Raw genomic sequence first — 22,185 nt, 5'->3', positions numbered from 1 at the left:
TTGTGCAGTTGTGTATATGGGCCTTCCACTTCTTTGGCTCTAACCAGGATAAAAAGTCTGCTCTCTCCTCTCAAGACAGTAGTGGATACCTTTGTATGAAATCTTTAATTTCTTAATCTGTTACATGGAATAACCTTCAATTTGCAAAAACAGACCAATATATTTCTTGTAACCCACAGAAGCACAGTTTACTAGCATTATTGAACAGAATAACATGTTTAAGCTGTGCTAACACTATTAAAAATGTTTATCTAATAACCAGTTAGGATTTAGACATGGTTAAGAATGAGCTATGAGAGTTTACCATTAGGATACTGGAGTAAATGGATGATGAAAATGGAGCTTTACAGTTATATGTTAATGATCTATGCAAAGTTGACTGTTTCTCTCACTCATCATAAAAAAAAACACTATTTCCCTTTTAATTTAAAAACAAAGTTGGCAGGACTGTACATCTAGGGCAGTACATATATGCCAAGAAAGGACATTTTCATGAATCAATCCCTACAACAGAAAATTAAACATCCCAAAATCTAAAAACAGTTTGTCTGATCTGACTGAAACTAGGTGATGTTATAGAAAAAAAAGAAAATTACCTAGCCTGTGTTTTATTTTTTAAATGTCGATAATATTACTCTTGCTAGTAGGCTATGCTAAAGACCTGCACATTTGTACTGGCATAGCAATGCCACAAAGTGCAGAGAGAAACAGTGCCAGCCGACTGTTTTGGGTCTGCTGGTTTATGCAAATGAAGGCCATCGGAAGAAGTGATGAGTGGGTACACAAACAGTGGTGCTAACCAATAGGTTGGACAGTGAAGTGAAGAAAGGGAGGTCTCCTAGACAAAAAAAAAAAAGAAAAAAAGATGAGATGATGTGTCAAGTGGACAATGGAGATGTCCAGCTAGAGACCTAGGCAAACTTGGTAGCTCCACTGGACAGCCAACTGGATGGCAGGTTTTTGTCAATTGGTTTACTTGACTTGAGTCAAGTCAAACCCAGAACCCCGCTCCCCACCATAATCTTAATCATAATGTAACCAGGTGATTGACTGAAGTATAAAATAAAGTGACAACCACCTCGATGGAGTGGAGCTCTGGAGGACTGCAGCTAGAGTCTACTGGGAGAATGAGCTGTGAAGTGGAAGGAGGAAAATTTTGCGAAGTTCAAGGAAAATATAAGCAAGCACACTATGATGTTTGAATGGCTGAGAGAGTGGGTGTTGCTTTGCTGGAAGCAAAAAGGGAAGGAGTAAGTAATAAAGGAGGGAGTGGCCTCTTCGGGTCCAAGACAAGCCAGGAGTGACAGTGTTCGTTGGTCATTTGAAATGCTAGCATATGTCAGTAAAAGGATCCTTCTAGGCCAGAACAGAGAGTGAGGGTTAAATAATTCAGAATATTATTTCTCACTTGTTTTCTGTACAGTCCTTACTTTTCTTACTTTCTGAGCCTCACACCTTCATTTAGATGTAGATATTAGTGACTGGCATATCAAGGAAAAAACAACCCCAAAATTAAAAACATTCAATTCATTACATGGGCCACATAAATGTGCAACCTGTGAACATCATTGCTGTTTGAAATAAGTAAAACAATTCAGTGCCAGAACTTTGTCTGGCTATGGCTTTTGGGGATAAAGCCATATTAGTGAAACGAAGAAAGAAAATATACAACTGCCTGTATCAACAATGTAAACAAATGAAAATCAGAAACATCTAATAATAATAATACACTACTACATTACATTTCCACCCTGCAGCAATTAAAGTAAACTAAGCCATGCAAGTTGAATCACACAATTTGCACAAGGGTCTCAACTTCTGTTGATCACTTAAAACCCTCAATTGTAAAGCAGAAATGGAACAGACTATGTTACTATACCCTCTGAGGTACTAATTGGCAATATTACACTGGCGTAAACAAATAAACAACGGCAAATAAAAAAAAAATAAGTCAAGGAATCAATGTGTACAAAATTTTATCCAAATGTTTGATTAATCAAAGTAGCCACCTTTTGTTGTTTCAATTTGTATATTGCCTTTGAACAGTACAAGATAACAAATCAGATTCAAATCTGATTGAAGCTACCGTTTTTAGAGGATGAGTTACAGAAGGAATACACCCAAAGTTCACATGATTCTTACTAATTACCCATTAAATTTCAAACATAGTTTCCTGTTAAATTGTGTTTTGCAATGACAATCAACAAAATATTAGGTGAGTTACTAGGAATTGGATCCACAGCAGGAATGTCTTACTCATAGGCAGTTGTATGGAGCATGTTCAAGGAAAAGCAGATCCAGTGACCCAATAATATTAGGCTCTGGTAACAAAGCTAGTAAATTATAAATCAGTACTTCAAGGAGTAATAGCCATTTGTAAAATCACCAATGCCTTTACTTTTAAATCAATTAAATGATAAAAAAAGAATCCAAATTTAACTAACATTTCTGGGTGTTAACATTTTCTTTGAACATTAGTACATGTCATATCTCTCTCTATAGATATCTATATCTATATATACATTATATAAATAAAATACCCATACACAAGGTGTATGCACTAATAAACTGAATATAATATATCTGAATACAAATCCCTAAATCTTGTCACAATTAACTTTCATTTTACTAAATAACTACATATAGAGAAGAACTGAGCAGGGAAGTACTTGCTGCAGGTGAATATTGATGTAACAATAAGAATATACATTTTTATACCTAAAAAAATGCAGCTGGAAATCATTCTAAATTAAGGGAGCAAGTAAGACTTTATACTATTCAGTATTTTTAAATAAAATAGCATTAATTTGTAATGTATACATTCATAAAAATCAATGCTCTTAATTATGTGAATGGTTTGTTTCATATATTACAATTTGGCAATTCATTTCTACTGACGCAAAATAATTCAGGTTAGGATTTGAACAGATGAAGTCTTTATGAACAACTGGTTAAGTCTGCTAGCATCTTTTGTTCTTTTGTTACTGCCACAATATAGTCAGTGAGTCATTTTCCAACCCGCTATATCCTAACACAGGGTCATGTGGGTCTGCTGGAGCCAATTCCAGCCAACACAGGGTGCAAGGCAGGAACAAATCCCGGACAGGGCGCCATCACACTGCAGGACACACGCACACACACCCATATCCCATGCACGCACTAGGGACAATTTAGGATCGCCAATGCACCTAACCTACATGTCATTGGCCTGTGGGAGAAAATTGGAGCACCCGGTGGAAACCCACACAGACACGGGGAGACCATGTAAACTCCACACAGGGAGGACCCGGGAAGCGAACCCAGGCCTCCTTACTGCGAGGCAGCAGCGCTACCACTGTGCTGCCCTGCCCCAATATACTGATGCATAAAAAAAGCAAGCTTGCAACCATAGACTAACACAACATACAGTACGTAGAAATGTTCCATCTATGCCACATGATCTGAGCATTCAAAGGAAATAAAGTTGACTCTGGCATTTTTTTATTACAAGTTTCATGGGTTGAGCTCCAAATCAGATTTTAGTCCCAGTAGCATCACAGGTTCTTGTATACCTAGAGTACCTCACTTCTGCTCCCTGGAAAGTAAGAGAAACTAACATTACCTGAAGTCCTCAACCACCATCTGCCTTGGCTTTGAGAACACTGAGCAGCAGATGGTTCAAAATGCACAACTTACATGGCATCAACAAGCCCTCTTGCATTCCGCCTTCTATGTACTACTTAAAATTCCATGATTAAACATTCATTTAAAAAGTTTAGTGGGTTGCATGCCTACAAATTGTATTTGAAGTATAGCATATATAAAATGAACAGGATGGAAACTAGGACAGTTCTTTTTGTGGAGGTTCTTATGTTGTAACTCATAAAATATATCAAAAAATACAATAAATTGGGTGGATAAAGAATATATAGTTACTTGCTGGGACACTGGTTTATGGCCTGCATGCGACTTGAGATTCATAATTCTTTGCTAAATTTATGCTGGGTCATTGATTTAGCCATTCAAAAACATTTGATTGCATTCTTTAGTCACTACACGTCTTTAGCTGTGTGTTTAGGGTTTTTGTTGAATGATAAAACTTCTTTCCCAACTTTTATTTTCTTGCAGATGGCAGAAAGCTTTACGTAAAATTTGAAATTTGCTCCATCAAGTGTACCTTCTATCCTGACAAATGCTGAAACACCCTCAATAACAGAAGGTCGCATCAACTGTGTTATGTAGTAGTAAACTTTTGGGTGATGCACACTGTAATATATTTCTTAAAAAATATTTAGTAATATTCTTTTAGGCCAAAAACATGTGGAGTCATTGGATCACAAAATGTTTTCCTCATGTCACAGGAATCTACAGATTGTTTATTTCCATTCTTCAAGCAAATCTCAATTTGAACATTTTCATTGCTTTTTCTTCTACACCCACACTTACCATCCAGCACAGTGGAAAGCTTGAAATACTGCTCTAACTTTCATTCATATACATTATAATCACATTTTTTTTTTTTTTTAAAGATGTCAGTTAATGGATATAAAAGGCTGTGGAACAATCAAAACTACTACTAGGTTGCTGGTGGACGGTCTGATTAGCCTCCTCTTTGAACAATCAACAGCACGCGTTAAAATTCTGAAATAAGTTTTCTACCCTGTAAATAATTTTAACAGTTTTATAGACAACTTTCTTTTAAGTGTATTTTGAAATAATTAATTCATCTCCCAACTTTGAACCTGCTTCTTACATTACAAAGTACCAGGATACTCCCAAAATAATTAGAATGGTTACTTACTCTCCATTTTGATAAGCTACTACTCCCATTTCATGCATTACAAATGGATCCTCAGGGGCAATACTCAGTGCCTGACTGAAAAATCTTTCTGCAAGCTTAGAGTTGTTAGTCAACCCATATTCAAGACCAATATACAACATTGGTAGATGACATCTGTGAATGAAAAAAGAAAAAAAATAATAAAAATGCATGTAAATTATAACATATACAGGTCGGTTTAGGGAATATGGATTAAACAAATTATTTTTCTCTTTAATTAATGACAACACAAGAAACAAAAAAAATTAAAGGCATATGGTGTACATTCATATCAGTATGTAGCACCAATTCAGCATTCTGTGTGATTAGCTGTTTGTGAATGTCAAGCTTATTAAGTGTTTCATAGATCAGCTTTCAAATGGTAGTTAAACTTAAAATATACAAAAGAATACTTTATATAACTAAACAAACCACCCCAAAGTTTATCTTTAGTCAGCACTTAGTCGGTAAGGAAGACTATATTCAGATGTGCCTCAAAAGCAGATCAGTCAAACTAGTTTCCTGTCTAGTTAGATGGTAAGCTTGAGCCTGTCTCACAGTTGCACTGGAACACTCCTCAAAAGCAGATTAGACAAACAAAGAAAAGCAGGTAAGAGCAGAGAGGCAGAGTTGCCAACTAACTGGGCAAATGGATAGACAACAGTACCATTAAAACATTAAGTTTAATACTAAGACTAATTTTGCAAATACTTTGCAGCAGTCCAAAAAGCTCTAACTACTTTAGAAAAAATAGTCAGAGGAAAGTAGGATGCCAAGCAAAACAAAGATTAACTCCATCAATAACATAAAGTATACTACAGGATGAACAGCAGATAATTAACCATTTTTCTTCTTCTTCAGAAACAGAGCACACCCTACAAGGAAAACCACAGGCCACAGTAGAGTTTTGCCTGGCTACTGAAAATCATACCTAAGCTTGCAGCAATTTATACTCTTACATTAATTCTCATCCTCAAAGACTAGTATGCTTGCAATGGCGAAGAAATATTTCTCTTAGAAAAACTCCCTCTCACTGATGCCATGATCTGGATTCAACAGATCAATGCTGAGTTGTCACTGAGAATGAAATGCAAGACATCAAAGGCTCAAATACATAAAACTTTTTAATACAATATATACGCGTCATCAACAATTGATAGTCAGTGGTTTTGCAATGACAAATTTTTCCTTTGGCTTAACTGGCTGTGAAGCCTTGATTGTTGTCTTTCCATAGGAAGGATGCAGTCATGTTCAGCACCCGTTTTCGTGACCCATCTGAAATGCTTACTCACAGCTGCCAAATAAAATTTAAATTAAAATAAAATAAAAAATAAATAGTAAAATTCTTAACACAGTGAATATTAAATAACTGAGTTTTCTTTCTAATCTAAAATGTTACAATTTAACTGTTATTATACGTATAAAATAGAACATATACTGTCTTGCCTTAGGTCTCCAGCACAACATTTTACAGATCTTATTTATTGACAGTTGAATGGTTGGCTCCTAATATGCAATACTTACATTCATGCTGGGGAATGTTTTTACAGGTGATTATAAACAATCTTTATGATCTGTACTTAGGCACAGTGTCCCATGTCTCAAAACATGAGGGTAAATCAAAAAGTAAAGGCAATTTTAAAATTACATGGAAATTGTATCAGACTGATGCTATACAGCATATGTTCACAATAGCTTAAAGTTAGTCTGAATATGCACAGTGCAGTGCTACAGTCATATGAAAAAGTCTGGGAACCCCTCTCAGCCAATGGGCTGAGCTTTCAAAGTAGCAACTTCTTTTAAATATATGACATGCCTTATGGAAACAGTAGTATTTCAGCAGTGACATTAGGTTTATTGGATTAACAGAAAATATGCAATATGCATCATAACAGAATTAGACAGGTGCATACATTTGGGCACCCCAGCAGAGATATTACATCAATACTTAATTGAGCCTCCTTTTGCAAATACAACAGCCTCTAGACGCATCCTATAGCCTTTGATGAGTGTCTGGATTCTGGATGGAGGTATTTTTGACCATTCTTCCATACAAAATCTTTCCAGTTCAGTTAAATTTGATGGCTGCCGAGCATGGACAGCCTGCTTCAAATTATCCCATAGATTTTTGATGATATTCAAGTCAGGAGACTGTGACGGCCATTCCAAAACATTGTACTTCTCCCTCTGCATGAATGACTTTGTAGATTTCGAACTATGTTTTGGGTCATTGGAATATCCAACCCCTGCTTAACTTCAACTTTGTGACTGATGCTTGAACATTATCCTGAAGAATTTGTTGATATTGGGTTGAATTCATCCGACCCTCGACTTTAACATGGGGCCCCAGTCCCTGAACTAGCCACACAGTCCCACAGCATGATGGAACCGCCACCAAATTTGACAGTAGGTAGCAGGTGTTTTTCTTGGAATGCGGTATTGTTCTTCCGCCATGCAAAGTGCTTTTTGTTATGACCAAATAACTCAATTTTTGTCTCATCAGTCCAAAGCACTTTGTTCCAAAGTGAATCTCCATACATCCATCCATCCTCTTCCGCTTCCGCTTATCCGAGGTCGGGTCGCGGGGGCAGCAGCTTGAGCAGAGATGCCCAGACTTCCCTCTCCCCGGCCACTTCTTCTAGCTCTTCCGGGGGAATCCCAAGGCGTTCCCAGCCCAGCCGGGAGACATAGTCCCTCCAGCATGTCCTGGGTCTTCCCCGGGGCCTCCTCCCGGTTGGACGTGCCCGGAACACTTCACCAGGGAGGCGTCCAGGAGGCATCCTGATCAGATGCCCGAGCCACCTCATCTGACTCCTCTCGATGCGGAGGAGCAGCGGCTCTACTCTGAGCCCCTCCCGGACGATTGAGCTTCTCACCCTATCTTTAAGGGAGAGCCCAGACACCCTGCGGAGAAAACTCATTTCAGCCGCTTGTATTCGCGATCTCATTCTTTCGGTCACTACCCATAGCTCATGACCATAGGTGAGGGTAGGAACATAGATCGACTGGTAAATTGTGAGCTTTGCCTTATGGCTCAGCTCCTTTTTCACCACGACAGACCGATGCAGAGCCCGCATCACTGCGGACGCCGAACCGATCCGCCTGTCGATCTCACGCTCCATTCTTCCCTCACTCGTGAACAAGACCCCGAGATACTTGAACTCCTCCACTTGGGGCAGGATCTCGCTGCCAACCCTGAGAGGGCACTCCACCCTTTTCCGGCTGAGGACCACGGTCTCGGATTTGGAGGTGCTGATTCCCATCCCAGCCGCTTCACACTCAGCAGCGAACTGATCCAGAGAGAGCTGAAGATCACGGCCTGATGAAGCAAACAGGACAACATCATCTGCAAAAAGCAGTGACCCAATCCTGAATCCACCAAGCCGGACCACCTCAACACCCTGGCTGCGTCTAGAAATTCTGTCCATAAAAGTCAAGGTCAGCAGCGCACCATCCCCACCATACACAGTGTTGACACTGCACTGCTTCCCCCTCCTGAGACGCTGGACGGTGGACCAGAATCTCCTCGAAGCTGTCCGAAAGTCGTTCTCCATGGCCTCCCCAAACTCCTCCCATGCCCGAGTTTTTGCCTCAGCAACCACTGAAGCTGCATTCCGCTTGGCCTGCCGGTACCTATCAGCTGCCTCCAGAGTCCCACAGGACAAAAGGGACCGGTAGGACTCCTCCTTCAGCTTGACGGCATCCTTCACTGCTGGTGTCTGCCAACAGGTTCGGGGATTGCCGCCACGACAGGCACCGACCACCTTACGGCCACAGCTCCGGTCAGCCGCCTCAACAATAGAGGCACGGAACATGGCCCATTCGGACTCAATGTCCCCCGCCCCCCCTCGGGACATGGTCGAAGTTCTGCCGGAGGTGGGAGTTGAAGCTACTTCTGACAGGGGGCTCTGCCTGACGTTCCCAGCAGACCCTCACAACACGTTTGGGCCTACCAGGCCTGACCGGCATCCTCCCCCACCATCGGAGCCAACTCACCACCAGGTGGTGATCAGTTGACAGCTCCGCCCCCCTCTTCACCTGAGTGTCCAAGACATGTGGCTGCAAGTCCGACGACACAACCACAAAGTCGATCATCGAACTGAGGCCTAGGGTGTCCTGGTGCCAAGTGCACATATGAACACCCCTATGCTTGAACATGGTGTTCGTTATGGACAATCCGTGTCGAGCACAGAAGTCCAATAACAAAACACCACTCGGGTTCAGATCGGGGGGGGGGGGGCCATTCCTCCCAATCACGCCCTTCCAGGTCTCACTGTCATTACCCACGTGAGCATTGAAGTCTCCCAGCAAGACGAGGGAGTCCCCAGAAGGTATGCCCTCTAGCACACCCTCCAGGGACTCCAAAAAGGGTGGGTACTCCGAACTGCTGTTTGGTGCATACGCACAAACAACAGTTAGGACCCGTCCCCCCACCCGAAGGCGGAGGGAGGCTACCCTCTCGTCCACCGGGGTAAACCCCAATGTACAGGCTCCAAGTCGGGGGGTAATAAGTATGCCCACACCCGCTCGGCGCCTCTCACCGGGGGCAACTCCAGAGTGGTAGAGAGTCCAGCCCCTCTCAAGGAGATTGGTTCCAGAGTCCAAGCTGTGCGTCGAGGTGAGTCCGACTATATCTAGCCGGAACCTCTCAACCTCACGCACTAGCTCAGGCTCCTTCCCCTTCAGAGAGGTGACATTCCACGTCCCAAGAGTCAGCTTCTGTAGCAGAGGATCGGACCGCCAAGGTCCCCGCCTTCGGCCACTACCCAACTCACACTGCACCAGACCTCCTTGGCCCCTCCCATAGGTGGTGAGCCCATGGGAAGGAGAACCCACGTTGCCTCTTCGGGCTGTGCCCGGCCAAGCCCCATGGGTGCAAGCCCGGCAACCAGGCGCTCGCCATCGAGCCCCACCTCCAGCCAAAATGAATCTGGCTTGTCTAAATGAGCATTTGCATACAACAAGCGACTCGGTTTGTGGCGTAAGTGTAGAAAGGGCTTCTTTCTCATCACCCTGCCATATACATGTTCTTTGTGCAAATTACGCTGAATTGTAGAACGATGTACAGATATACCATCTGCAGCAATATGTTCTTGCACGTCTTTGGAGGTGATCTGTGGGTTGTCTGTAACCATTCACACTCCTGCACATATGTCGCTCCTGTATTTTTCTTGGCCTGCCAGACCTGGGTTTAATAGCAACTGTGCCTGTGGCCTTCTATTTCCTGATTACATTCCTTACAGTTGAAACAGACAGCTTTTTGTAGCCTTCCCCTAAACCATGATACTGAACAATCTTTGTTTTCAGATCTTTTTGAGAGTTGCTTTGAGGATCCCATGCTGTCACTCCTCAGAGAAGAGTCAAAGGGAAGCACAACTTGCAATTGATCACCTTAAATACCCTTTCTCATGACTGGACACACCTGTCTATGAAGTTTAAGGCTTAACGAGCTAATCAAACCAATTTGGTGTTGCAAATAATCAGTATTGAGCAGTTACATGCATTCAAATCAGCAAAATTACAAGGGTACCCAAATTGTTGCACAGCCAGTTTTTCACATTTTATTTAATTTCATAGAACTAAACACTGCTTCACTAAAAATCTTAAAAACATCCCAAAATTTAGAGGTTCCTAGGAAATGAAAGACATACCACTGTTATCTTTTTTGTTGAAAGTAGAGTAAATTATTATGCTGGCTGAGAGGGGTTCCCAAACTTTTTCATATGACTGACTGAGGCCTGAGCTACCAGGTATTGTGCACAATTATAGTCTAATCCCCAGTACATTTTATATAATCTCTATGTGAAGAGGTGAGGTGGTGTGCGATTTTCAGCTGAAGATTATTTTCCATAGACGGTTGAAGAATTAATATATATTGAAATATTATAGAGAAGTCTATTTCCCAGTACTTCTGAAAGGGTTCCAAGTTAATCAAAGGGCACAAGCATATTATCAACATAAAGATCTCTCAAGGCTGGGATGCCAAACATTTTCCATGATTTAAAAAACCATGTAACTGAGGAAAGGCTCAAATTCAGAGCTATCTTGTAATGGAGCGGCAGACAGCAGTGATTTTTCCTTAAACTGCTTCCTGCATTGGTTCCATAATTTCAGTGAGTGAAGCACAATCTAATTACTATTAAACTGATGATAATTATTTATGACAGGAGCACAGAAAACAGCACACAAGAGGGCTTCTAACAAAATATTCTTTTCAGATAAAACCAGGCAGGTGCTTATTCATCACTTTTTGTCTCTAATTACAAATATTTGCAACTCACCGTATGGCTCAAAGTCAAGTAGCGCCTTCTTGTTTTGATCTTTGTTCTGTTGATTTTTTTAATATGTGGACTTTTTAATATTCCATTTGAATGAAGTTATCCTGTATAACGGAGTCAAGCTTATACTATTTAATTATTAGAATACTCTGAAACAGAGGGCATTTATTTTAACTGTTACTTTTTTAATAATATGCACAAGGGTGTAGTATTCCAGTGTCTGGATAAGTCTACTTCTATTTCAAAAGCAGGCTAGCTTCTGGGTAACACAAGAAAGGAGCAGAAGTAAACATTTATTTTAAAAAGTCAATAGACTACTGAGTTTTAGGTGTCCATGTAACTTTTCTTAATACGTTTTTTAGTTAGGGATGTAGTTGGGTTAATCAAACAATTAAAATTCTTTAACACTAGAATTACCAGAGCCTACGAAAAAACTCCGGCCCACCTTAAATCTGTTCGCACCTCTCCGTCAGCGTCTTTTGTCCTGTATATGTGCCAATTAACACTAGAATTACCAGAGTCTACAAAAAACTCTTAGATCTGGCCCACCTTAAAACCGTTCTCACCTCTCTTTTGTCTTCTAAATGTGCCGATTAAGACGAGCAGCAAGCAGCCGGCTATTCCATCCTCCACCGTCGCAGAATGTTCACTAAGTTTTCCCAGCTCATGCCTTGTTTGATTATCTGGGAGTGCCTGAACTGCTGGAGTTTTAGAGTGGAAATAATAGATGTTATTTGGAACACACGCATTTCATGTGTGTTCCGTTTCTACAGTAATCTGTGTAAACACATTGTTAAAACACAAACTTTTTCATATTTTAGTAATAAATGTTACAAAATGTAGGCATAAACTATAGAATGTGTGAAGCCTGACGTCCAAACATCAAATAAACACTTTCACAAAAGGTTCAAGGATGACACAACACCTTCCGTGGCGTAACGCGAAGATTTGCTGACTCAGAGCACAACATCCCTGACATGCCTTAAAGACCCGAGTTCAATTCCCCTCTGGGGAGGAAGTGTTTTTTTTTTCTTTGTAGCCTCAAACGGACATAAAATTTATAAATTGGTATGCACTGTAAATTGTTAAGTTTAAAATGTCGATCGTGGTTATTTCTGTTGATTAATTCATGCTTTTTTACTTAGTCAGAAAAGCAGCTTATTCAGCTTCTGATCCGACTAAGTAACAGCGCCAGTATAAATCACACCCAATCTGACGCTGTTCGTTTTCAAATAATATTGCATTACTTCGCCGATGTTTTCTGATTGGTACTATTCGCATCATAAAATGATTTCTTCAAAACGTCACATATATTTGTCTCTTTTTTTAAAATGTGCGTTGATCACCGCCAGCATGTTGTAGCACACAGCAACTGGCCACTTGCATGTTCTTGCGCGCACTGAATAAGACAGCACTATATGCAATCATCAGATTCAAATGTTAACAGTTCACACACACGCAAGGATCGTCTTTCCTACATTTACAACGTGTGTACCTGTTACAATGTACACACTTCTCTCTATGCTGCGGTTTCTATTACACACCTGAAAGAAAGACAATATATGTGAAAACATCGCACTAAATGCAATATTATTAGAAAACGAACAGCGTTTTGAGATAAAGAATAGAGCTGCAAATTACAGGTGCTTGTTCAGTGTAATAGGAACCATAGCACAGAGAGGTGTGTACACTGCAACAAGTACACATGTCATAAATGTAGGAAGGGTGCTCCTTGGGTGAGCTATAGCACATCTTTATGTTAAAACAGCAGTGTCAGATTGGGAGTGTCTGATGATTGCATATAGTGCTGAAGTTACTGCTCTTTACTATGCTTTCCTCTGCATGTCCTGGAGTACAAAAGAAACACCATACAGCAACTTGTGGGGACTGGCAAGATTGGGGGGGAAAAAAAACACGCGGTCGTATGTATCGTCATACACTGCAGAGCTATAGCGCTTCGTTATGTGAAAACAGCAGTGTCAGATGGAGTAGGGAAGGATCCTGAACGCGACTGAGAGAATGAAAAGTGAATAAAAAAAAAACAAAAACAAAGCTAACCTTTACAAATATCATAAATTACACCGGCTGTTACAGACTGAAATCAAATGTATCTTTTTATAATAAAATAGTAAAAATATGAGCAGATCACTTCTCAAAAGGGAATCGTGCAGGATCGAACTCGTGACCTTTTGATTGTCAATGTCTCACATTAAGGTGGCTTTTTTTTCCTGCAGTTATATCTATACTAATAAAAGGCAAAGCCCTCACTGACTGACTGACTGACTCATCACTAATTCTCCAACTTCCCATGTAGGTGGAAGGCTGAAATTTGGCAGGCTCATTCCTTACAGCTTACTTACAAAAGTTAGGCAGGTTTCATTTCGAAATTCAAAGCGTAACGGTCATAACTGGAACCTCTTTTTTGTCCATATACTGTAATGGACTGCAGCTCGCTGGCCGTGGGAGGCGGAGTTGCATATCGCGTTATCATGCCTCCCACGTAATCACGTGAACTGACTGTGAACGCAGTACGTACACAATTCAGAAGGCAGTGAAACAATAAGAAGCGAAGCACGGTGTAAACCGTAAGTTTAAATTAAGTTTATGGAAATGCTCCCGCTGCCGTTTTCAATACCATATTCGCGAGATACAAGTTTAATGAGAACACACGAGGTATAAACGAGATTTGGATCACTTTGTAACGGAGTTAAAATTGCTGTAGCGAGAAACTTTGAAGTGCCGGGTCTTAGCTAACATTAAATAAAGCCGTGGACATCGCAAAATCACACAAGAGAGCGGCTCACGTGAACTGACTGAACGCAGCAGGAGTGATCACTTTGCTACTGCGGAAACAAAGCACGGTGTAAACTGTAAGTTTAAATTAAGTTTATAGAAACGCTCCCGCTGCCGTTTGCAATACCATATTCACGAGATACAAGTTTAATGAGAAGACACGACGTATAAACGAGACTTTGGATGACTTTGTAACGGAGTTAAAATTGCTGTAGCGAGAAACTTTTAAGTGCCGGGTCTTAGCTAACATTAAATAAAGCCGTGGACATTGCAACATCATACAAGAGAGCGGCTCACGTGAACTGACTGAACGCAGCACGTCGGAAACAAAGCACCGTGTAAACCTAAAGTTTAAATTAAGTTCATACACCTACAAAAGGTTGCCATTGATTTGAGGCAAGATTGCTTTTCTCCTGTACAACTATACGTTGCATTCTCAAGAGTGTGCTTGCACGGCTTGGTCATATTACAACTGGAGTGCTGAACTGACAACGTGGTATACAAAGAGAACTATAACAATCGTAATATGTATATATATATATATATATATATATATATATATATATATATATATATATATATATATATATATATATATATACTAATAAAAGGCAAAGCCCTCACTGACTCACTGACTGACTGACTCACTCATCACTAATTGTCCAACTTCCCGTGTAGGTGGAAGGCTGAAATTTGGCAGGCTCATTCCTTACAGCTTACTTACAAAAGTTAGGCAGGTTTCATTTCGAAATTCTACGCGTAATGGTCATAACTGGAACCTCTTTTTTGTCCATATACTGTAATGGAGGAGGGGGAGTCACGTATCGCGTCATCACGCCTCCTACGTAATCATGTGAACTGAAAACAAGGAAGAGATTTACAGCACAACTCAAACGTGGGAACGAAGGTAAATGACGTTAATTGTTGAGTGTCTTTTAATACTGTGTAAGCATACATATTAACACATGTGCAATTAAACGTGTGCATTTACGGGGTGATTTCACAGGCTTAAAAGCTCGCCTTTTATTAAAAAGGTAAATGCAAACTGTTTTCATTCTGAAGGGCACAAACCACGTTAGATTTCAGCCGTTAAACGCACAAAAATGTCGGTACACCAGATAAATAAGCGCAACATATTATCAGTTGTATTGTATGCTTACAATACATATAGAAATGTATTAATCGTTAACTAATAGTATGGGATGGTGTTTTTTCGACTCGCACCTTGATTTAAACAATTGCATGTCTTGGTGGGTTTGCGTAGCTTATTGTCAATATCTTTACACCTCTTTTTAAGACTTATTGACTGAAACGGGCTTTCACGAAAAAAGTTAGGGCTTTGCTACAGGATACACACTCCACAAGTTAAGGAAGTAAAAATAAAGGTATATATTTCTGTTTTATTTAAACCTTTTAAGGTCGTATGCATAGCCCCATTTGGCTGTTTTAGTTTTTTTTTTTCTTTCTTCAGTAATATTTAATCTCCTTAAAGAAAAACAACATATGCATTTTACTTTTTTTGTATCTCTTTAGTAATATTTTAGTGTAAAAGGGTAACCAGTATTAACACATGTGCAATTAAACGTGTGCATTTACGGGGTGATTTCTCAGGCTTAAAAGCTTGCCTTTTATTAAAAAGGTAAATGCAAACTGTTTTCATTCTGAAGGGCACAAACCACGTTGGATTTCAGCCGTTAAACGCGCAAAAATGTCGGTACACCAGATAAATAAGCACAACATATCAGTTGTATTGTATGCTTACAATACATATAGAAATGTGTTAATCGTTAACTAATAGTATGGGATGGTGTTTTTCGACTCGCGCCTTGATTTAAACGATTCCATGTCTTGGTAGGTTTGCGTAGCTTATTGTCAATATCTTTACACCTGTTTTTAAGACTTATTGACTGAAACGGGCTTTCACGAAAAAAGTTAGGGCTTTGCTACAGGATACACCCTCCACAAGTTAAGGAAGTAAAAATAAAGGTATATATTTCTGTTTTATTTAAACCTTTTAAGTTCATATGCATAGCCCCATTTAGCTGTTTTAGTTTTTTTTTCTTTCTTCAGTAATATTTAATCTCCTTAAAGAAAAACAACATATGCATTTTACTTTTTTTGTATCTCTTTAGTAATATTTTAGTGTAAAAGGATAACCAGTATTTAAACCTTTTATGTTACTTTATAAAGTTATTTTACACAATGTTGAAAAATTAATAAGAAAGCTACATATTTTGGCAGCTGCTGCTTTAATTTTCAATGAAATGAAAAAAGCTCTCCAAGAGAAAACCTCAATGAAGAAGAAACAGTTTGCACTATCTAAAAAGGAGAAACCCTCATTTATAAAGGTTTGCTGCAGATGACTTAACTGAAAATAAATGAATACTTCCTATGTGTATAATACATATTTATCTATTTGACTTATGCCTTTATTGCAGCAACTTGCAACATCTGAGGTACAATTTGTTACATTACTTTTGTTTTTTGCAGCACAGGCAGGTGAAGTGACTTCCTCAAGGTCACACAGTGGTGTCAGTACCAGGATTTGAACTGACAAGCTCCGGGTTTGCTGAAATATTACTGAAGAAAGAAAAAAAAAGAAAACGGGCAAATGGGGCTATGCATACAAATGTCCATCCATCCATTATCCAACCCGCTATATCCTAAATACAGGAGCCAATCCCTGCCAGCACAGGGCACAAGGCAGGAAACAAACCTCGGGCAAGGTGCCAGCCCACCGCAGGGCGCACACACCCACACACCACAGACAATTTAGAATCGCCAATGCACCTAACCTGCATGTCTTTGGACTGTGGGAGGAAACCGGAGTACCCGGAGGAAACCCAGACAGACACAGGGAGAACATTCAAACTCCACGCAGGGAAGCGAACCTGGGTCTCCCAACTGGCACCTTTCACTGCGCCACCATACCGCCCGCATACAAACTTAAAAGGTTTAAATAAAACAGAAATATATACCTTTATTTTTACTTCCTTAACTTGTGGAGGGTGTATCCTGTAGCAAAGCCCTAACTTTTTTCGTGAAAGCCCCTTTCAGTCAATAAGCCTTAAAAACAGGTGTAAAGCTAAACTTGCAGCACCGCTATTCAATTACACTTGCCTAACGCCTCTCCTAAGGGGAGATACTGTGGGATCTGGGCATCCGTCAAAGCACCAATCACAGGCCAGATTAGAAAGTGGGAAGCTGTGATTTGTCGTCTCCCTCCCATGTAACAATCACAGCCCGTGTTACAACGCACTATGTATATATGTGTATATGTATATATGTATATGTGTGTGTGTATGTATGTGCATATATATGTTGATATGTGTGTGTATATATATATATATATATATATATATATATATTATTATAATAATAATATATATATATATATATATATGTATATGTAGATATGTATACATATGTATATATGTATATGTATATATATGTTTACATAACCTCTTTAACACACTACTTCTCCGCTGCAAAGCGCGGGTATTTTGCTAGTTTTTGAATAAAAGCGCACTTGTTTTGTTATTTTGTACCTTTTGTGAAAGTGTTTCTTTGATATTTGGACTTCAGGCTTCATACATTATATAGTTTATGCCTACATTTTGTCATTTACTACTAGAATATGAAAAACATTTCTGTTTTAAAAATGTGTTTACACAGATCACTGTAGAAATGGAACACACATGATATGCGTGTGTTCCAATAACGATCTATTATTTCCACTCCACTTCACTCCCAGATAATCAATCAAGGCATGAGCTGAGAGAAGTTCGTGCATGTTCTAAGTCGGTGGGGGGATGGAATAGCCGGCTGCTTGCAGCTTGTCTTTATGTGCACATTTAGAAGACAAAAAACGATGGCGGAGAGGTGCGAACGGATTTAAGAAGCAATTTAAGGTGGGACGGATCTACGAGTTTTTTCGTAGGCTCTGGTAATTCTAGTGTTAAGACAAGCAGCCTGGTATTCCATCCCCCCACAGCTGCAGAACGTGCACAAAGTTCTCCCAGCTCATGCCTTGATTGATTATCTGGGAGTGAAGTGCTGGGGTTTTAGAGTGGAAATAATAGATCGTTATTTGGAACACATGCATTTCATGTGTGTTCCGTTTCTACAGTAATCTGTGTAAACACATTGTTAAAACAGAAACTTTTTCATATTTTAGTAATAAATGTTACAAAATGTACAATTTATATAACACAGGTGTGTTGGAACCTGGAGAAAGATCTGAAAGGAGAAAACAATTAAGTCATTTTAACTGTTGGTTTGGAAAATCTGTCTCATTTTTTTACATCATACTTTGGGAAATATGACAAATTTACTGTACATATTTCAGTTTGTTTTAAAATATCTATTCAGTGACCAGAACTTTCAGAATTACATATAGAAAACACACTAAACCTATATGTGTAACTGAACTAAATGTTTAATAAATATCCATACTACAGTATCCTTCAGACTGAATAGGAATTCCAGTGTTGTTCTAAGCACACTTAGTATTAATTAAATTACTGAACATGCACTGTGGTGTGATTTTTTTTAACTTGAAATAAAAGCTGTGCCATAAATTTATGGTACTTGTAAAAGTTAGGTTTATTTTCAGTTTTATTCAGTCAGTCATGTTCGCACCCTCCCTCCCCTCCCCCAAAGATCTGACCCTAAATAACAGCATCAGCATAAATTCACATCCAATCTGATGCTGTTCGTTTTCAAATATTGCATTAGTGCAACAATGTTTTCTGATTGGTACTATTCAGTTCATACAATGATTTCTTCAAAAATGTCACATATATTTGTCTCTTTCTTTCTTTCTTTGCCCGGTACAACGTTGACATCATGGACCAGAAGGCGTGAGCTTATTCAGTGTGAGCAGGAACACGCAGGTGGTCGGTTGCTGTGTGCTACAACATGCTTGACCTGGCGGCGATCAACGCACATGTACTGTACAAGGCATGCACGGGGGCCACTAAGAAAAAAAAGAGTGTTCTTTGCTCACCTTGCAGAGGAACTCCATCGTCTCTTCTTACAAGAAAAGGCGATGGAAAAAGACAAAGAGGATGCAACATTGACAAGCTTCTGTTCCAGACACCGCTTTCCTCAGGAAAGCAAACTCAGTCAGTGTCAGTTGCCCCTTCAATGTAATAGGAACCACAGCATAGAGAGAAGTGTGTACATTGCAACAGGTACACGTTGTAAATGTAGGAAGGATGGTCCTTGGGTGTGTGGGAACTATTAACATTTGAATTTGATGATTGTATATAGTGCGGAACTGACCTCTCTGTACTATTCTTTCCTCTGCATGTCCTGGAGTACAAAAGAGACACCACCATTAAACCAAAAAGTGGAGACTGGGCAAGATCGGGGGGGTTGGGGGGGGGGGGGAAACGGTCACTGATTACACCCGCAAGAAGGCATGCAAATGAATATGAATAATGTTGCATCAGTGCCACAATGTTTTCCGAAATGTACTATACAGGTCTTAAAATGAATATGAATATCATATATACCTATGTCTGTTTTTTTTGTAAGTACGGCTTTGAGACCATAAGGTACTAAATCAGCGTGAGCAGGAACATTCAGTAAAACTGAATAAAAATTTAAGTGACAATGAGATACCAGGAAAGCAGATTCACCAATGTTTGTGTGTTAGCTTTTATCCCTCCAGATCAGAGAATTCCAATTCCATTGTCTCAAAACACCACTCATATCTACAGTTATTCCCAGTTTCAAATAAAAACTAACAGCATCAGATCTCTTTGTATCGTGATCATGACGCTAACATTTACAAATACTCTAAATTTACACCGGCTGATACAGACACAAATCAAATGTATGTTTTTATTGTATAGTATTAACAATAAGAGCAGCTCACTACCCAAAACGGTAAATTTGCGCGGCACCCAGGATTGAACCCACAGCCTTTTGATTACAAATCAGCAATTCTTACCACTGTACCAGAGAAACTGTCATATTGCACTTGCACCTTTTGTGAAAGTGTTTATTTGATATTTGGACTTCAGCCTTGACACATTATACAGTTCAAGTCTACATTTTGTCATTTATTACTAAAACATGAAAAACATTACTGTTTTAACAATGTGTTTAAATAGATTGTTGTAGACACGGAAAACACGTGAAATGTATGTATTCCAAATAACGATCTATTATTTCCAACTCCAACACTTCACTCCCAGATAAGGTGCGAAGGGATTTAAAATGGCTTGGATTTACAAGTTTTTTAGTAGACTTTGGTAATTCTAGTGTTAAAAGTGACACAATTTATCTTGGTGATTAATCATGTCATTTAAAATTAAACAATGAAGGAAGGACAATAAACATGTATTATAAAATATGTACTTCATGTCTCTTAGCATGCCATGCTGACTGTTATTTAAAAAAAAAAATGGAAAGCAAATTGCACAACACAGAAATTGATCACTAAGGCTAAGGAAATCAAAGTTTCTATAAATAATTTCTTTTTACATAAATGACACAAGAATACATTTTTTCTATTATATAACATTATTTTTAAAAACTTTAAGCAAATGTAAAAATTAAAAATAAATTATCTAACATAGTGTTTAACCTGGCAAAGAGCAATGCAGCTTTCTCGTGTAAAATTAACTAATTAAGCCTAAAGCATTGCACCTAGACAACAGTTTTAACATAAAGGTGTAAATATTCTGTCTGCATCTGTTTTGTTTGTCCATGTGCCTATATTATAACAAAAGGAAGAGTTGGGTAAGATATTTAAAACCAATGGTAATATTGTTAGAAAATAACTAAAGAACAGCTCCTAAAATGGGAAAATGTGACAAGCTAAAACCACAGAATGTTTCAATATCTTGCAAAAGTTACCTCATTGATAATGAGTTATTTGTAATAATTCCTGGAGGATGTTTAGGGGTCATTTTGTTAACAGTGTTTGCCCTGTTTAATTTAGAAAAACAAGAGCATACACCAAAGACACTGTTTCAATAAAAAAGGTTTCTTTTTATTAAATGGAAATCTATTTTATTCATACGGTGTCCTGATTGTGGTCTTTTTACCTTTTCATTCATTAATTATTGATAGATCTGTTAGGAGTGTAAGAAATTTCACAAAATGCAAAATTAGAAGATACCACCTATCCAACAAAGTGAGTGAGCATAGAATACACATTATTTAAATCATAGAAACCAATCAGGTTAAAGCACATGGTATTACAGACTTGCACCTGTGCATGACAAATGGGCTTAGGTTTTCCATTTGACAGACATGTACAAAGGACAGCAGCTTGGATCTCTTTAGACTGTGTGATTACACAGAACAAGTACTGCATAACTAAGTACAACCACTGTCACACTATTCCCAGCATTTTTTTTTTTTTTTATCAACACAATCTTTCAACGACAAGAAAACCTTAACAGAAAATTTAAATTGAATTGAGGTGTTATATGTTTATTACTTAGATTCTTTCATTACTCTCTAAACTATTCTAAACTATGCACAGAATATTATTCCAGTTTTAGTTTATGCAGTTGGTATGTGATGGAGAGGTGGCGTGACAAATAGAACCACCAAAAATGGCTAAAAAAAGTAGTGTATAACAGCCGTTAATAGGTGCTAAACAAAATTAACATGAAAAGACTAGACAAAAAAATGAAGGTAACTGTAACAAAAGTAATAATGCATTTTCATTTATAGGGGCACTTTACATTAGCAGTAAATCTCAAAGTGCAACATAAAAAGTTTAAACAAAGGCTAAGTAAAAAGCTAATGATTCAAAACAAAGGTTTATAAGCCAACATAAAGCTGTTATTATACATACCCTTTCATTAACTGCGCAGCTGTAAAATATGCAGCCATTGCTTGATCATGTTCACTTTCAACGGCAAACGAGTGGCCGTAAGCAATCCATGCTGGTCCATATGTCTTTTCTAGATTTGTTGCTTTGCTAAAAATAAACAGAACAATATAGCATTCTTAAAAACATTTAAAGTAGAAAAACAACCTACAAAAGATCATTTATCTCTTACTCATGAAATGATTCTATGATAAATTTTCTCCAAGAATTAAATGTCTATGGAGTAAATGTTGGTTAATACACAACAAATGTTTGTTTCTGCAAATATGCCACCACTATACAGTCGACCCCTGATATACGACTGGCCTGACATGCGAACAACTTGATTTACGACCAAATTTTTGTTTTGATTTACGACCAACATCTTGCGTTATGACCTGAATGCGGTCACGTGTATCCGCTTGCTCGATTGTAAACAAACAGCCAAGATCGTTTTTAAGCGTCAGTTGGAGCCCAGA

At 38.9% G+C, this 22,185-nt stretch overlaps 1 protein-coding gene across 1 annotated transcript in view; it reads right to left on the bottom strand.

Moving 5' to 3' along the window:
• Positions 1-22,185, bottom strand: part of cdc16 (cell division cycle 16 homolog (S. cerevisiae)) — a 113,244-nt gene that overhangs the window by 13,787 nt on the left and 77,272 nt on the right. The window contains exons 12-13 of the mRNA XM_028799977.2: positions 21,692-21,817; positions 4,781-4,933 (exon numbers count right to left, since the gene is read on the bottom strand). Of these exons, the coding sequence (XP_028655810.1) occupies positions 4,781-4,933; positions 21,692-21,817 (279 nt within the window). The remainder of the gene's footprint in view (positions 1-4,780; positions 4,934-21,691; positions 21,818-22,185) is intronic.

The sequence above is a fragment of the Erpetoichthys calabaricus genome, chromosome 4 (genome assembly GCF_900747795.2).
Source record: "Erpetoichthys calabaricus chromosome 4, fErpCal1.3, whole genome shotgun sequence".
Classification (NCBI taxonomy): Eukaryota; Metazoa; Chordata; class Cladistia; order Polypteriformes; family Polypteridae; genus Erpetoichthys; species Erpetoichthys calabaricus.
The sequence above is the reverse complement of the archived record's forward strand: the minus strand, read 5'-3'. Positions and strand labels throughout refer to the sequence as shown.